The following is a 17,876-nucleotide window of genomic DNA, read 5'->3' as shown; positions in this document are numbered from 1 at the left end:
GCATAGTACAAGTTCCGTATCGTCGGACCTCCTGCAGGACCGGCTGCTGCATAGTACAAGTCCCGTGTCGTCGGACCCCCTGCAGGACCGGCTGCTGCATAGCACAAGTCCCGTGTCCTCGGACCCCCTGCAGGACCGACTGCTGCATAGTACAAGTCCTGTGTCGTCGGACCCCCTGCAGGACCGACTGCTGCATAGTACAAGTCCTGTGTCGTCGGACCCCCTGCAGGACCGGCTGCTGCATAGCACAAGTCCCTTGTTGTCGGACCCCCTGCAGGACCGGCTGCATAGTACAAGTCCTGTGTCGTCGGACCCCCTGCAGGACCGGCTGCTGCATAGCACAAGTCCCTTGTTGTCGGACCCCCTGCAGGACCGGCTGCATAGCACAAGTCCCTTGTTGTCGGACCTCCTGCAGGACCGGCTGCTGCATAGCACAAGTCCCGTGTCGTCAGACCCCCTGCAGGACCGACTGCTGCATAGTACAAGTCCTGTGTCGTCGGACCTCCTGCAGGACCGGCTGCTGCATAGCACAAGTCCCGTGTCGTCGGACCCCCTGCTGGACTGACTGCTGCATAGTACAAGTCCTGTGTCGTCGGACCCCCTGCAGGACCGACTGCTGCATAGTACAAGTCCTGCATCGTCTGACCTCCTGCAGGACCAGCTGCTGCATAGCACAAATGCTGGGTTGTCTGACCTCCTGCAGAACCGCCTGCTGCATAGTACAAATCCCGGGTTGTCGGACCTCCTGCAGAACCGGCTGCTGCTGAGTACAAGTCCCGTGTTGTCGGACCTCCTGCAGAACCGCCTGCTGCATAGTACAAATCCCGGGTCGTCGGACCTCCTGCAGTACCGGCTGCTGCATAGCACAAGTCCCGGGTCGTCAGACGTCCTGCAGAACCGGCTGCTGCATAGTACAAGTCCTGGGTCGTCGGACCTCCTGCAGAACCGGCTGCTGCATAGTACAAGTCCCGTGTCGTCGGACCTCCTGCAGAAACTGCTGCTGCATAGTACAACATCACTTTTCAGGGTCACAAAAGCTAAAATGATTGTATTGCCTGTCCGAGGACTTTATAATCGCAACCCGAATGACTTGGTGACCCAGGGGGGTGAAAGCCTGTTTCATCTGCTGGTAAAGAAAATATATATAAAAAAAATATATATAGCAACCACAGTGAGGATATCCGTAGTAAAGCTAGAAATGGAGATGAGCAATTTGATTTAATCAGCACTGGTCCAATGTAAAGTTAGGACCCTCGTTTCCACCCCTGGTATCCTCAGACTTGGCTTCCTTGGCTTTTCTGATGTCACAGAGACTTGTAAGCGCAAGTGGCGCCCAAAATGCTGGGTGCAGAAATGAAGACCAGCTGCCATGAAGAAGTGGACTGGACAGTTTACTGTAGGTCTATTGCTGCCGTGTAAGGCTGTGTTCACACGTTGCGTTTTTGCTGCATTTTTTATACAAATTAAAAGCTGCTTTTTACAGTACCAGCAAAAGCTGAGATTTCAGAAATCTCCTGCACACACATTGTTTTTCTTCCCTGACTGAATTGGAAAACTGCTGCTTTGTTTTTTTTAAAAACTTCAGCATGTCAGTTCTTTCAGCATTTTTGCAGTGTTTTTTCACTCATAGAAAGCAATGGGTAAGTGCAAAAAAGCAGCAACAACACGGCAAAAAGCGCTGCCATCAGTTTTTGCTGTGTTTAGTGAAAAAAAATCAGGTACAGAAGGATGTGAAACCCATTTAGTTTTGTGATTTTCTCAAGTTTAAACCAAAATGTCTTGGTGTCCTGAGAATGGCTGTTAGTATTACTACAGTTTAATTAAATTAGTGATATGTGTGCAAAGTAAACATTGGCAGATCATCTCAATGTCCAATCAATGTGTCAAAGTAAACAATGTCTAACCTACAAAATGCATTGCCAGTGTGTTAGGCAAACTATTCCCGACCAATTCAACAGACGCAAACTTTTAAGACTAAACGGTAGACCAGAAGCAAGCTTTTAAGACGCCATCCTGTGGCCCAGGATTAGCACTGTTGAATGACTATGGGGCTAATAGTAATGTGGGTCCTTTGCAAACAGGGCAGATCATCCACAGCAGTCCCAGGGCAGATCATCCACAGCAGTCCCATGGCAGAATCCATAGGTTTTTAGCTGTATGATCATGGCCAACTCTCTGTCCTACGTGTTGGCTATGCCACATCGTGACTGCGGTCAACAGCATGGCGGTCCAACTATGGGCACAACTTCACCGAAGTCCACAATGAAAATAGAATTATTGTTAGGTGACAGAAGAGTCCAAAATATTTTAATTGTGGTTTCTTCATAAGAAAACTATTGAAGTCGCCGCCGTAACCAAAAGTTGTCCAAAGGAAGTTTAAAAAATAGAAACTACTACACCCCGACCGATGGAAAGTTCTGTCAAAGGGCTTGTCCATTAATGCCAAAAATAAAAATAATGGATACCTCTTCAGCAATGATGGCGCTGGAGTTTCCAGTGGATGACATTGGCTGCAGTCGTTGCATGATGTAACAATCGGTTGTTGCGGATTGTCTGCAGCTCCTCAACATTCCGTCAGAATGAATCATGAAATGGCAAAGGCTGCATCCCTGATTGGCAGCAGCGCTGACGGAACAATGTCACGCAAAATGTATTCGGTGTTTAAGAATAGATTGTTTTTTAATTGAAATTGGTAATGAAACCGTTTATAAAAAAAGAAAAAAGTTACTTGTCCCATTAACTGAAACGCCACTATCATGCAACAGGTCCGTGCATTGCAGGAGTCCCTTTACGCCACAAGTGGCGCTGCCCGGACCTCTCCTATGGAGCCCACACGTAGCCTGGAGCTCTTGAGCCATCCACACTTTCTCTGCCCCCTTTGTGTCTGGATTTCTAAGTCCCTCGATGAAGGATCACTCCTCTATTCCTGTGCCCCAAAGTGACCTTAAGTCCAATCCCGTCACTCCTCAGGGATTCGGCCCCCCCCCAAAAAAGTTAAAGACCCGGAGGGTTGCACCTTGTAACTCGTGCCGTATCTGATTCCCTTTATGCACTTTTTTCCCCCCTTTTTGGAGGATTGGACATGAAGACCATCTCCTGTTTTTTCCCAACGTGGTATTGTGTCTGGCTGTTCAGAAACATTTCCTCTTTCCCCCCTCCCTGCCTTACATGCCTGCTGATGGGATTTTTTTTTTTTGTCTATGTGAAAGCATACCGCTTTCTCCCCCTACCAGGGGGCTGCCTAGAGCGTTACCATGGAAACCTGGTGCTGGCCATAAAGCACGCATGCTCTACGGAGACAGGAAGGTTGAGCAGAGGCTTGGCAAGCTGCCAGGGGAGGTTCGCCAGATGCTTTGAAAATGGGGCTGTCTTTTTCTTTTTTCTTCATGTAATGTCTGATGGTTTTTTTTTTTTTTTTGCTTCTCCAACACGGGAGGGAATAATGCAGGCAAAGCAGGGAGCGTGCAGCCACCCCGGGCGGGCTGGAGAGCTGTAAGGCTGCTGGCCTGGCTGAGAGCAGCACCGGGGCTAGGACATGCATGAACAATCCCCATTCTTAGGTAAGCTCCATGCGATGCCTCCTTCTTCTTCCTCCTCCTCGCCGCCGTCACTCTCGTACGGTCCTACCAGCCGCCACCTATACGGATAATTGTATCCGCGGGGCGAGTCGGCGCCCTGCAAAGTGAGAATGGGCTTAGTGCTGGGGAAGCAGCGTGCGCAGACTGACATGAGGGGCTGGGCAGTACGGCAGACAATAAGTGGGATCTGTCACCCGCTCCATATCTTTTTTTAATAAAGAGATCACGGAGAACTATCTGCCGCCTTCTCCTCGTCTGTCGGGCGGCCTGCAAATCATTAAGCTCTGGGGATGGTTTAAGTTTTAGATCGACCTGATGTATAGAGGGGATTAAAAAAAAACAAAACTGGAAGGCCGAGCCAAGATCCAGCCCCCCGGTGACTTCAGGAGTTCGGTGGCACGCAGAGCTGAATGAAGATTTGTGCTTGTGGGTTTTTTTTTTTTTTAAATGTAGCCAAGAGGGTTCCAGGGTCTCATTAAGGGGGTCCTGACGTGAGTATGCAAGAAGGATGTTCACCGAGGGGCCACGCTGCATTGATTTATCGGAGTTTAACCCTTGCAGGGCCGCGTCTGCAGAAAAGGGCTTCTGCACACATGGCTCTTGTTTTTTTGGCACCGTCCTGGGGCAGGATGGGCAGGGGTGGGTGGTGTAAACCTCTCCTATGGTGATGCGTGTCAGGCAGGTGGGTGTGGAGGAGCAGCACGGCTTCATTGTTTTCTGTCTCTTTTCGATTAGCTTGGATTCTCTCTAATGTAAGCTTTGGGTCGGCAGAACTTGTTTGTTGGGATAAGAGAGGATGTATTCAGCCATTTTTTTTTTTATATATATATATTTTTTTCCTGCCTGCGTGCCGTAGTTGCTTCTGTGCATGCCATTTGCAATTAATGTCTTCTTCTCTGACTAGCCTGCCCGTCTCTCTGTGCACAATGAATAAGCGTGCACCCGTGGGCAGAGCACAACCAGACCTACATTTTCCTGCTTGGAAACCTGCTATAATCGTCTTTTTTTTTTTTTTCTCCATCCTTTTAAATAGCAAAATGGAATATCGAATGCACGATCCCAGGGTGTACACAAAGGACATATCCAGCACATGTGTATGTGACCTGGCTGCACCGTTAAAGCACACTCCTTGTTTTTAATACTAGTGACAAATGGTCTTGCTTTTTAATGCAAATTGTGTATATGGTATAGCATCATTAGTATGTGGGGATCTGTAAGGGAAATTTAGATTGTAAGCTCCTTGGGGCAGGAATCCATGTAAGCACTTTGCATAGGTTTACGTGACTGGTGTAAAGCTAAAACGTGCAGCGGGCACTTGAGTCATTTCTGCTGCTACAATGGTTATCACCCAGCTTTCCAAAAAGGCAAATCTTACTTATGCAGTGGTTTGTGTGTTGGCCTGTATCACTGCATAACTTGGCATTTGCTATTCAGGGCCCTGAGATAGCAGGGTTTCTACCCTGAGATGGCTATAACTTTGGGTTGTCAACATACTTTCCAAAATTCCTGAAAGGTAAGTTTTCTTATGAATGCAGTGATTTGTGTGTCAACTGATATCGCTGAATAACCTGGCATTTGCTATTCAGGGCCCTGAGAAAGCTGGGTTTTTACCCTGAGGAGGCTGTGATGGGGTTTGTCACCCAGCTTTTCAAAAAGGCAAATCTGCTTATGTATGCAGTGGTTTCTGTGTCTGCCTGTTTTACTACATAACATGGCATTTGCTATTCAGGGCCCTGAGAAAACTGGGTTTCTATTCTGAGAGGGCTGTAATGGGGGTTGTCACCCAGCTTTCCAAAATTCCTGAAAGGTAAGTCTGCTTACATATGCAGTGGTTTGTGTGTCAGCCGGTATCACTGCATAACATGGCATTGGCAAATCAGGGCCCTGAGAAAACTGGGTTTCTACCCTGAGGAGGCTGTAATGGGGGTTGTCACCCAGATTTCCCAGAACAATTCTTCTTAGACTCTTCGGCTTCCCTGCTTTTGTCGTTCTGCTGAGCGTTAGAAATGAAGCTTTTTTTTTTTTTTTTTTGGGGGGTTCCTGAATGGCAGATCTAACGAGCTGTGTATCATTACTCAAATAGTAAGATGGGAAAGAAGCTGTATCCATGCAGATATGCCATTCAGAAGGCTGGAAAAGCTGGGTCCCATCCTATGAGAAAGCTGCAGGGGTTGCATTTTTTTGTTTTTCGCTCAGTTTTCCCAAAACTGTTAAGCTGCTAAATAGAAGAGGCATTATATATAATGGGAATTGTATCTTCTTGACTGGTTTATATCTTTTAAGGAAAACTACAGGCAAAACCTACGTAATGGTGTATGGTTAGTATAGGGCCTGATTGGGCAGTACAGGGCACTATCGTTGGGCTTTCTTTTACATTGTTAGGTCATTTACTACCCCTCTCCGGCTCAGCTTTCTTTCTATGTCCCCTTTAAAACACTTGTCCAACCATGCGTAATAAATTAAAGTGGTTGTGCTTTTGGGTTGTACGTTTTATAGCTCTGCTCTACCTTCTTCAATACCAGACACAACCCATGGTCATGGCTAGTGTGGTTTCTTAAAAAAAGCAGCTTTGTTTTTCAAATCTGGTACATCCCTTTAACGTCTGGATAGCCTGCCTCCATACACATTAGGTAACCCTGCACAACCTGCCAATTTTTGGCATGATTGGCCAACCATCTAATGTGCATGGAGGCCTTTTGACTGTCCCCCTACAGATTATGTCTGGGCATATAGGATCAGACAGTTTGAATTCAAGTCTTCCCATCTTTTTGTTCTGCAGACAGGTAAGTCGCTACCAGACTATTCTCTCCCCATACAGATCACGAAATCTTAGCCGAGCACTATTGTATGGGGGAGTCGGAAGAGATGGCTGTCGACTGTTTGGCCGACCAGTTTCCTAATGTGTATGGCCATCTTTAGGCTGACTTTAGCCTTGACACACATCACTGTGTTGATGCTAAATCGCGCTGTAACGAAAGCAAATGTGGGTTTATTACAACCAGCAAATTACCGCAAACACAACATGCAAGTCAGAACGGCTCACCCCAGTTTAGGATTTGACGTGGCCCGGTCCTCTGGGCGTCCCGGGGCCTCTGCGTAGCCCTGCCTCTGGGCGTCCCGGGGCCTCTGCGTAGCCCTGCCTCTGGGCGTCCCGGGGCCTCTGCGTAGCCCTGCCTCTGGGCGTCCCGGGGCCTCTGCGGAGCCCTGCCTCTGGGCGTCCCGGGGCCTCTGCGGAGCCCTGCCTCTGGGCGTCCCGGGGCCTCTGCGGAGCCCTGCCTCTGGGCGTCCCGGGGCCTCTGCGGAGCCCTGCCTCTGGGCGTCCCGGGGCCTCTGCGGAGCCCTGCCTCTGGGCGTCCCGGGGCCTCTGCGGAGCCCTGCCTCTGGGCGTCCCGGGGCCTCTGCGGAGCCCTGCCTCTGGGCGTCCCGGGGCCTCTGCGGAGCCCTGCCTCTGGGCGTCCCGGGGCCTCTGCGGAGCCCTGCCTCTGGGCGTCCCGGGGCCTCTGCGGAGCCCTGCCTCTGGGCGTCCCGGGGCCTCTGCGGAGCCCTGCCTCTGGGCGTCCCGGGGCCTCTGCGGAGCCCTGCCTCTGGGCGTCCCGGGGCCTCTGCGGAGCCCTGCCTCTGGGCGTCCCGGGGCCTCTGCGGAGCCCTGCCTCTGGGCGTCCCGGGGCCTCTGCGGAGCCCTGCCTCTGGGCGTCCCGGGGCCTCTGCGGAGCCCTGCCTCTGGGCGTCCCGGGGCCTCTGCGGAGCCCTGCCTCTGGCCGTCCCGGGGCCTCTGCGGAGCCCTGCCTCTGGCCGTCCCGGGGCCTCTGCGGAGCCCTGCCTCTGGCCGTCCCGGGGCCTCTGCGGAGCCCTGCCTCTGGCCGTCCCGGGGCCTCTGCGGAGCCCTGCCTCTGGCCGTCCCGGGGCCTCTGCGGAGCCCTGCCTCTGGCCGTCCCGGGGCCTCTGCGGAGCCCTGCCTCTGGCCGTCCCGGGGCCTCTGCGGAGGCCTGCCTCTGGCCGTCCCGGGGCCTCTGCGGAGGCCTGCCTCTGGCCGTCCCGGGGCCTCTGCGGAGGCCTGCCTCTGGCCGTCCCGGGGCCTCTGCGGAGGCCTGCCTCTGGCCGTCCCGGGGCCTCTGCGGAGGCCTGCCTCTGGCCGTCCCGGGGCCTCTGCGGAGGCCTGCCTCTGGCCGTCCCGGGGCCTCTGCGGAGGCCTGCCTCTGGCCGTCCCGGGGCCTCTGCGGAGGCCTGCCTCTGGCCGTCCCGGGGCCTCTGCGGAGGCCTGCCTCCGGTGGCCCAGGTATGGGAATCCTGGGCCCTTAGTCTTTCATTACTGATTCCAGCACACTAATTCTTTACCATAACAACTTTCCTTTCAGCTACTGAACAGGAATTTTGCACAATTTCTGACATTTTGCTTTTCTTTCTTTCTTTTCTTCCATATAGCCGGAGGAAGAAGCCGACCCCATTGAAAGGGACCACTTCCTGCAGCAGCTTTACAAGTTTATGGAAGACAGAGGTAAGGTGGTGCCAATGGGTATGGAGTCCGCCGGTGACAAGGCAGCCGCCAGCGCACATATAGACTACAAACACTGGAAATCATCATACCACTAACCCCCATCATCTTCTTAGGAGCCGGGCCAAATAAATCCAGCAAAAGTAAAATTAGCCTATTTTATCAGAGAGAGACCAGTTTAGAAAATGACTTCTATTTTACCAGGCTTGTCTGAAACGCATTCGGTTTGTGCTGCCATTTTCTCCAGCGCGGTGTGCCTTACGCCTCCCTTGTCCATAAAATACCTTCTCTGGGATTTTTTCTTTTTTTTTTTTGAGATTTCTTTATTCATTAGTTTGTCCTACTATAGAATAAAGTGCTCACAAAACAATATGGATGGCTGTAGTAGATTAGGTTTCCAAAAGAAAGTCTACCTCGGATGTGCGTGCCCGCTAATTATCTAGGTGTGGCAGTAATTCGGCTTGGCAGCTCTTACCTGTCGCAACACGGGCTCTTTTTTTTTCCCCTACACAACATAAGCACAGATCCACATTGGCTTCTTACATATCGGAGGAGCAGCCGTACAGTTTCACAAGAACAGTAACCACCATCATCTGAGTGTGTTAATAACATTAAGGGAAGTAGTAGTTAACTAATAGAGTTCTGTATCTTGTGGAGAGAGAAAGAAATTGCTGTCAGAGAGGTCTAGTACCTGCACAGGTAAGAAAGTGCTAAAGAAATACTAAGACGTTGCAAGTAGCAGCTCCGGAAATCTGATCTTGGCGTCTGCTTTTTATAAAAGCCCAATTACCTGCCAGATGCGTCTTATGGGATTACACAGTTTGACACCGATCCACGGGATAGGTGAAAACTACTAGATTAGGGGGGGGTCTGACCACGGAGACCCCCAAAGATTGCCAGAACTTGAATGAAGCATCCATCCAACATGTCCCCCGCCTCCTCATTCATTCAGTCTCTTTCTAGCGCTGTACTTGGCTATACAGAATGAATGGAGTTGCAGTGTGCATGCTTGACCACAAAGGGGGGAGACAGAAATCCTCCAATCTGGGGGTCTCAGCAGTTGGACCCCTAACAAGTACCACCTATCCAACTTTTTCAGGCTGTCATGTCCCTGGTTTAGGAAATAGGTTTTGAAACATCCTTTTAGGAATTCTGAACCAGGGAAGGTTACACAGAGCTCCTCTCTCTAACCTGTTTTGGTGTTTTTTTTTTTGTTTTTTTTTTGCACATATTTACTTTTTCTGTGCCTTTTTTGTGTATCTGATCTTCCTCTTTTGAGGCTCAACACTCGACATGTCTCTTACTTGTTCAAACACAGTTAGAGAAAAATACCTGCAGCTGCATCCCCCTCCTCCCGATTTACTATCGGCCAGATTACTCTTTTTTTTTTTTTTTTTTTTTTTTTTTTGAGGAATTTAGTTTGGAGCTTGCAAGTAGAGATGACTACTAGAGGATGACTTCACATTTCCTTTTTTAGTTTCATGTATTCATTGTGATTGTAGTTGGCCCTAATATTCGACATAAATTGTAGCAGGTAATGCGTATTCATTGCTGGCCACCAGCTCCTCCTGGAACATTGAAAAGTGAGGGATTAGTTGCTGCATTCGTATTTGTAGCTTTTGGGAATTTATTTTTTCTTGCTATTCAATCGATGTGCTGCCCCCTAGAGTTCGCCTTGCTGACTCATTGAACTGGATTAGTCTCAGGGAAAAAAAAGAGTAGATTCCATTCTAGAAAAAATATATGTCAAGAGAACATCTCCCACACACTTGCAGGATGCTGAAATTAAGGGGCACCTGTCGCCTACACGTGGAGGGAACAGCCGTCTTGTGGGATGGCAGTCGTCGTTAATGCGTTAACTGATTAGGGCTGAGATCTAGCACCAGGAAACAGATCCTCCATCAGCATTGCATGTAAGCAGGAGGGAAGGCCGAACTGATTCAGAAAAAAATTCAGAACTGATTCTGAAAAATCAGAACCCGAACTGATTCAGGAAAAAAAAAATCATTTTAGAAAATACATTGGGTTCTTTATTAAAACAACTTTAAAAAGGGACCCAAAATCAGGTTTACCGATTCTAAACTGCTGCCACCAGTTTACGTGTCCCATAATTAGGATCCTAATGATCCATATCCTGCAGACCACTGATCTTTATACACCGCTTTCGCTAGATGGTAATGATGGGCCAACCTCGGCTCCTTAAAGCCCAGCCTGTCTGCATTTGATGAGATGATATCTCCACCAAGATCAATTGTATGATAAACACCATTGCTCCACCGAGTTGTACCAAACTTACCTCTACTACATCTATTTACTGTCACTGGGGTACTGCCCTATAGCGGAGATCTCAAAAGCCCCCTGGCATTGTGCTAGGGTCTTACCACAAAAGACAAGATGGCCTGATGTTTGTTCTTCCATTACTCCTGGTCTGCTTCCCACCCGCCTTGCTGGCTAACAGTGTAGGTCTTCTAATAAGATGGACAACTCTCAGCCTGTTAACGAGCGCTAAGTGACTAAACTACGCAGAAAGACGAAAACTGATGGTATCCCCCACGATCAGTAGAAAAGGGAGCTTTTAAGCTTTTATCCCATAATCCACATGCCCGACCGCCGCTCTATAAATTCTCTGTGGGGCTGCAGTGCCCTGTGCTCTAATCCCTGCAGCCCCAGAGAGAATGAATGGAGCCATGGTAGAGCGTCCCTCTTGTCTCTTCATTATGTATCGGGGCTAAAAGTCCCCAGTCTGCTGATCCCAGCAATTGCACCCCCACCGATCAGCAAGTTATCACCCATTCTGTGGATAGGTGATGACCTGTTTATCTGATCACTGTCTTATTTACATGGGCTGATAATTTGGAACGAACGTTCAGATTCTTGCTCAAAGTGCTCTTTAAGGAAGGAATTCTGTGTGGGTTCTTGCCAGCCAGTGCCAAGGAGAATGGGACCAACCATGGGAGAGCTCCCTCCAGGGCCCCAAAGTAGCCTATGGTCTGCCCTTCCCTGTAGCGGCGGGGCCGCCCTTCCCTGTAGCGGCGGGGCCGCCCTTCCCTGTAGCGGCGGGGCCGCCCTTCCCTGTAGCGGCGGGGCCGCCCTTCCCTGTGGTCCCTGACACTTGTTATTTTTCCGTTCTTTCTTAGTAGTAATCATCCTGTTCTGCTAACTGCTATGTAGTAATGTGGGTGCACGTCTCCTGTGTCTCTTGTATGGCTTCCTTTTTACCTTATGCACACAGAGTATATAAAAGTTGCAGGAACTTACTAGGATGCTGGTCATCTACCAAAGGCAAGACCTGCCGGTGTACGTGTCATGCAGCTGTGGGCCATGTACCTCCTCATAAAGCTGATTCAATTTTTCTACTTTTTGCAGCGCTGCCTCCAAGCCTCAGACTGTAGGCTGTCCCTCACCCACTGACCCGACCAAGGGCCCACGCCGCGGGGGTGCTCGTCTCCCCAAGGCAGTGACTCGTTCTGTAAGTTCGGTCGGTCTGTGTGGGGGCCTAAGGTTTACACTTAATCTCGTTTTGGGAAGATGGCTGTTCCTATGTAATTTTAGCTGATTTTCTTTCACAAACTTTAATTGCAGAACCTTTTCAATTACAAGATCATGTTCTTTTTTTTGGGGGGGGGGATTTTTTCCTTAGAGTTACACCACAGCCAGTGCATTTTACCTTGTAGTGCATTTACACCTTTCTGACACAAGCATTCTTGTATACCTTCTGTGCATTTGGTTTTTCCTGTTAATGTACTATGACATCATTCCTAATAGCAAATATTACTCCTGTAGGGAACGTGACATCAGAGAATGACCTATTGTATAATTCAGATTTTTATGTTAAATATATATATATATTTTTTTTAAATAGTGTTTCTTCACCCCCCTTCCCCTCTCCATAAAACGTAAATATTCACACTGGCACTAGGCTAAATATTAGACTCCAACTTCCTGTTCTTCACATGTACATTAGCAGCAATAGACTGACCAAGATCGCATTTGTTTGTACAGAAGCGTTATATGACCATGCTCTAATCTGGGCAGAAGTCACACCACAGAGGTGATCTGGAGGTGAGCTGTGACATCATCTATTATCAATGATGGATCTTATGTTATCAGTTATTGAACAGTAGGGAGGAGAAGGTGAGCTGTGACATCTATTCTCGGTGGTGGATCTTGTGTTATCTTCTGTATATAGAGGTGTTATCTGTTATTATACAGTAGGGAGGAGGAGGTGTTGAATGGTGGATCCTGTGTTATCTTCTGTAATATAGCCGTGTTATCTGTCATTGTAATCCTGTGTGATGATAATGAGACTGCTGAAAAGTCTTCTGTACACAACAGTAAGTATGAGTCTCATGTAAGGCCTAGTAGCCAGTGTGAAAATTACAAGATGTAAGGGGCTGTCCACTTCTTGGACAGCCCCTTCTTGTATGCTTTATTCCCCCTTTCAAAATAAAATGGAGAAAGAAAAACACATATATGCCTCCCGCAGCCGTGCTGTTGCCGCAATGTCAGTGCCCGCTCTCACAGTATTTGTGTGACATTGGCTGCAGTGCTCACGTGGCATAGCAAGTGCTGGCAGACCCAGCTGGCACCGACATCACTGCAACAGCATCAGTGCTTGGGGTGTGTATGTGCGAGCATTTTTGTTTTTTAATCTCTTTATTATTTTGGAAAGGTGACTACAAGTAGTGGATAGCCCCTTTAATTTTTATATAGATTGTGATATGAAAAATCGATAAGAGCATCAACATTTTTTTTTTAATTAAATATCTACATGTCATTTTCTGATGAAACATTCTCTTCAAAGGGATCCTATCAGCTTATGCTGCCCAAACCACAGGCGGCATGAATCGGAGCCTCGCAGCCCGGTGTATATATATTTTTTCCTAAAAATACTTTGAGCAGCCGGCCGGGGGTGGTGCTGGATTAGCCTTTTCCATCTTTATGGTCCCAGGCTGGGTTGGAGAAAAAAATGCCTGTCTGTAGTCGTGCAGCCAGACTCCGGTTCCTACTGCCTGTGGTCTGGGCAGCATAAATCATCTGACGGGTTCCCTTTAACAGGACAAGTTGATTCAAAGTTTGTTTTGCCAAATAAAAGTTTTTTTTGTTGTTTTTTTTCTTCCCTCTTGTTCTACCACCTATATTCAGAAACGCACCGTGTGCTTAAAAATAGTACAGGGTGGGCCATTTATATGGATACACCTAGATGTGCAGCATCTGAAACAACGGATACTGGAAGCAGAAGTTCTTCTGCGGTGTTGCTATCAGTGTGTCAAGAGTGGGAGAAGAGGGTTGCATTGACAATCCAGCACAATGGGCAGCACTTTGAACACATTTTATAAGTGGTCATAAACTTGTAAAAAATTCATGAAAGAATAGCGTTACGTTAAAACCAAGCACACCATTTGTTTTTCTTATGAAATTCTCAACAAGTTTGATGTGTCACATGACCCTCTTCCCATTGAAAAAAATAAAGTTGGATCCAAAATGGCCGACTTCAAAATGGCCGCCATGGTCACCACCCATCTGGAAAAGTTTACCCCCTCCCATATACTAATGTGCCACAAACAGGAAGTTGATATCGCCAACCATTCCCATTTAATTTTGGTGTATCCATATAAATGGCCCACCCTATACTTTACTCTTCTATAGCTATAAAATAATAAAGAAAGTTACTGGTAAAGGATCTGCTCACTTTACTGATATCTATAGTAATTCCTTCTATTCCCCCCAAAAATAAAATTTTTAGAACTCTTGTCTAGTATATTCCTCCTGGAAATGTGTGACTTAAAATTTAGATTTAAGCAAATAAATTCACAGGACCCTGATCCAGTGTCTGTGGAACCCTGGCATGCACTTGCTGGTTTATGGCAATATCTCCTATTGTGTCCTGTCACCTTTTCTCCATTTGATTAATCACTCGTAGAGCACCTTGTGTCCAGTCCCAGTTGTCCTTACGGGTTGTCTTCCTTTTTTTTTTACAATTCCTAGGAACGTCCATCAACAAGCCGCCAGTATTGGGTTACAAGGATCTGAACCTCTTCAAGCTCTTTCGACTCGTGTATCAGCAGGGGGGTTGTGACAATGTAAGTACAGGCAAAGCCCGAGCCGGATATTGGCTCTGCTTTACTGACCTGGCGGAGTATAACTCGTATACCTTATTTTTTGTTTTCCCCCAGATTGAAAGTGGTGCCATATGGAAGCAGATTTATATGGACCTTGGCATTCCTATTCTGAATTCAGCAGCATCCTACAATGTAAAGACTGCCTACAAGAAGTAAGTCAGTGGCTTAAGGGAGGATTTTCTTGAAGATGGAAAATGAGGGTGCAACTATACACCCCAATCTGTTTTGTAGCACGCGGAAATGTCTCCCTATTTATGACATCGGGTGACCATTTCATAGGCACCTACCATTACGACCCCATATATGCCCCTTATCCTGAGATCTTGGCAAACAGTTGGTTCGCTCGTAGCTTTTCCTAGGCCATTGTACCAAGCTCTAGTTTTATTCTCTACCATCTTTCTTTACAAGTACATGTACCCCAAGGAATATAGGGCACTGTCAATAATCCTTGGGTGAAGGAGCAGATGGAGGACATTCATCTCTCTGCAAACCCCCATTTTGCCAATGCACTTTCAATGATGAAGGGAAGATGCAGGGGAGGCAAAACTATAGTTGAAGGGGTTGTCCAGCATTGAGTTACAAGTCTGCAGTTACTCTGCAAATCTTCACAGCGAGCAGTGTGCACACCATCAGGATTCACCAGCGCCGACAGCTGCTGGGCATGTAACCTGCAAGTATGCAATTTGCATACATTCGGTCACATGCCGACTAGACGTGCTCTGCCTCACTCAATACAAGTGAATTGAATGAGGCTGGGCAAGTCTAGTCGTAATGTGGCTGGGAGTATGCATATTGTACAATTGCAGTCACCGGCAGAGGAGAATCCTGACCGTGCACACTGCGAGCTTTGAGGAATCACAAATCGGCAGTCGTATATAATGACTGCAGACTTGTATACCAAGCCTGGACAACCCCTTTTAACGATTTGTACACTACCGGACAGCCCATTACTAACGAGCCCCCAAGCCGGCGCCACTCCTTTCATGCTTTGTGTTGCTTCTCACTCCCGATCGGCCGTTGCTGCACTGACCGCGAAGGAGCAGCTTTGATTCAGGAGAATAGTTTTTGCTTTATTATATCTTATTTTCTTCACCTCCCAGTACCCATTAATAAAGGATGTCCACTAATTTCTAACCTCCCCCGTAAGAAAGCCAGCATTTCCCGATGGTCATATGATTCACATGTCCCTGTACATTGACTCTCGGTCTGTTTTGCCGCTTTCTTCCGAACTCTGGATTTAGATGGGTCATCAATAGAGCAGAGCAAAAGATTTAAAGGACCCTGGTACAGCACCCATGTCAGTAGCCCATGTTTGCCAGACCAGATCCTGGTAAACCTATGACATCCTCAGAGCCTTTTCTGATTAGAAGGCCCTGCAATGACATGACGTCCGGGGGGGGGGCTGCTAATTGGAACATGCACTGGACTGGGAATGCTGTCAGCATGAGGTTCATAGGACTCTTGTCCGTTGGCCACAGACTACCAACATGGCTGCTAGATTGGCGGAATGCAAATCTTTTTGCTTAACATCACCAATTTTTCATGGTGACGATCTCTCCAAATCCAGAGACTGGAGGAGGAGTGGATTGGACCAGAAGGAAACTAGGAACGCATTGAGTCAAGTGACCTGAGACGAGATGCTGGCTTAAGAGCATGTAATCCCGTAATTATAAATATGCTTGTCTGCAGCGGTCAGGACAGATTGGGAGGTTAGAATGTAGTGGACAACCCCTTTAAACACTGCAAGCTACCTTGTATCTAAGGCTTTGTTCACACATCACGGCTGTGGTGTGGTTTTTCTAGGACCGCTTGCAAGTGGTTAAAAATGCAAATTTTTACAACAGTTTTTCCAAAATTGTGTCCAAGTCTCTACAACTTTCTATGTAAATAGCTCTTTTAATTATTGCTGAATTTTTCTATTTTTGATTTGCTCTTCCAGGTATTTGTATGGGTTTGAGGAATACTGCCGTTCTGCAGAGATTCAGTTCAGGACTATTCACCATAATGACCCCAGACCAGTAGAGGAAAGCCTGACAAAGGAAGAACCCATGGAGAATAGTGACAAGAACGAAGCCACAGACGACCCCCCAGTCAGTACAAATATTAAAGAAGACGATGACACGGATTCTACCAGCGACAATGACAATGAGAAGGATGAGACGGAAGTCAAGTCACCGAGGGTACCTCCGTTATTATTTATTTATTTTTTTTAAACCATAAAATATGCGTATTATGTGGCTTTTTGTAGTTGTGCAGCTCCTGAAGGAGCGCTTGTTGCTTCTTTGCGAAACCATACACACACCTTCGTATACGTGGATGTTGGAAAATGCTTAAAGGGGTTGCCCCTTTTCAGAAAAAGTTTTTCATATATACTCCTTTTGTAGTAAATAGATAAATAAACTGTTCTTGGGTGTTGGATGGGGTTTTCTTGTTTTTAGAAAATGCCTGTCTCACACCAAAAACAAACTGTGCTTTATTCACCCTTCACAAGTCCAGCGCTGAAACTTCGCTGCTGCTCCGGGGGTCTGTGATTCCCTGCAGCGCTGCAGCCAATCGGTGAGCTCAATGATTGGCTGCAGTGCTGTCAAAGTGACGTAATTAGCAGACACTGGGAGCAGCGGTGGAGATTCATCACTAGACCACAGGAGGGTGAGAAAAGCAGTTTGTTTTTGTTTTTTTACTACTAATGGAGCTCATTGGTAAGACTTCTCTGAAAACCCTTCTGACAAGGATAAGATTTTGTTTTTTTCTTGTCTTTTTGGTCCGAGTTTCATCACTTTTTCTTGGATGAAAGACCAAAAAAAAAAAGTTTCTCTTTCTTCTATCAGTCCGTGGATGACGTCTGAGTGCTGTCCAATTTTTTGTCACCCACAGTCCTGCATTGGTGATTTTGAGCCGACAGTTAAATCGATATGTTATTTCTCCATTATTTTGCATTGACCACTTGGTCCTCAAAAAAAAAAAATTGGACATGTGAACGGCCCCATTGACTGTCACAGGTATAAGTTCTATTCATGCGTCCGCCTTTCTAACGTGAAAAATATTTGTGGGCTTCTGGATTGCTGGAGGGGTGTGTTGCAATTATTGCTCATAAATACCTTGAAAACCCATTCAGGATGATAACATGTACCTTTTTTTTTATATTTTCGTTTTTAGGGGAGGCGAAGACTTGCTTCCAATGCAGCTTTAGTCTTAGAAGATCCTGAAGATTGTGACAAAAGGAAGGACAGCAACAAGGAGAACAAAGATGTGGAAGAGGATCTGGAAAAAAGTGACGAGAAGAAGGAAATTGACTCGCCTCCGGGACGGAGAAGCTTATCCTGCAAATCAAAAGAGACAAGAAGCCAGAAACAAGAGGAGTCTGATCGAGAGTCAGAGGAGGACGAAGACGAAGAGGAGGACGAGGAGGATGAGAAGCTCTTTGATGGGTGAGTTGTGTCCAGCCAAACGTGGAAACAGTCACTAGAAAACAGGGACATGATTGCCCATTGCAAACTGCTGCTTCAGAGAAAATCTAAGTAAGAAATGAGCCACGAAGGGGGAAAAGAGTCAGGATAGTCATTGACCAACAAAAAACCTGTTCAGACCCCTATTGATGGGACACTGCTGGCATATCCTAGCTTTACTGAGTATATGAGCTATGAAGTCTTCTGTGTCAAGACCCAGAGGATTTTAGAAATCAAG

General features: G+C 47.4%; 1 protein-coding gene across 2 annotated transcripts in view; it reads left to right on the top strand.

Annotated features, from left to right (window-relative positions):
- Window positions 1–17,876, top strand: part of ARID4A (AT-rich interaction domain 4A) — a 58,587-nt gene that overhangs the window by 27,813 nt on the left and 12,898 nt on the right. For both annotated transcript variants that reach the window (XM_073638762.1, XM_073638763.1), the window contains exons 12-16: window positions 8,001–8,073; window positions 14,059–14,153; window positions 14,247–14,344; window positions 16,132–16,372; window positions 17,349–17,620. In XM_073638762.1, the coding sequence (XP_073494863.1) occupies window positions 8,001–8,073; window positions 14,059–14,153; window positions 14,247–14,344; window positions 16,132–16,372; window positions 17,349–17,620 (779 nt within the window). The remainder of the gene's footprint in view (window positions 1–8,000; window positions 8,074–14,058; window positions 14,154–14,246; window positions 14,345–16,131; window positions 16,373–17,348; window positions 17,621–17,876) is intronic.

This window comes from Phyllobates terribilis, unplaced genomic scaffold, assembly GCF_046119375.1.
Source record: "Phyllobates terribilis strain yellow unplaced genomic scaffold, ASM4611937v1 Scaffold_7__3_contigs__length_470593459, whole genome shotgun sequence".
Lineage (NCBI taxonomy): Eukaryota > Metazoa > Chordata > Amphibia > Anura > Dendrobatidae > Phyllobates > Phyllobates terribilis.
The sequence above is the reverse complement of the archived record's forward strand: the minus strand, read 5'-3'. Positions and strand labels throughout refer to the sequence as shown.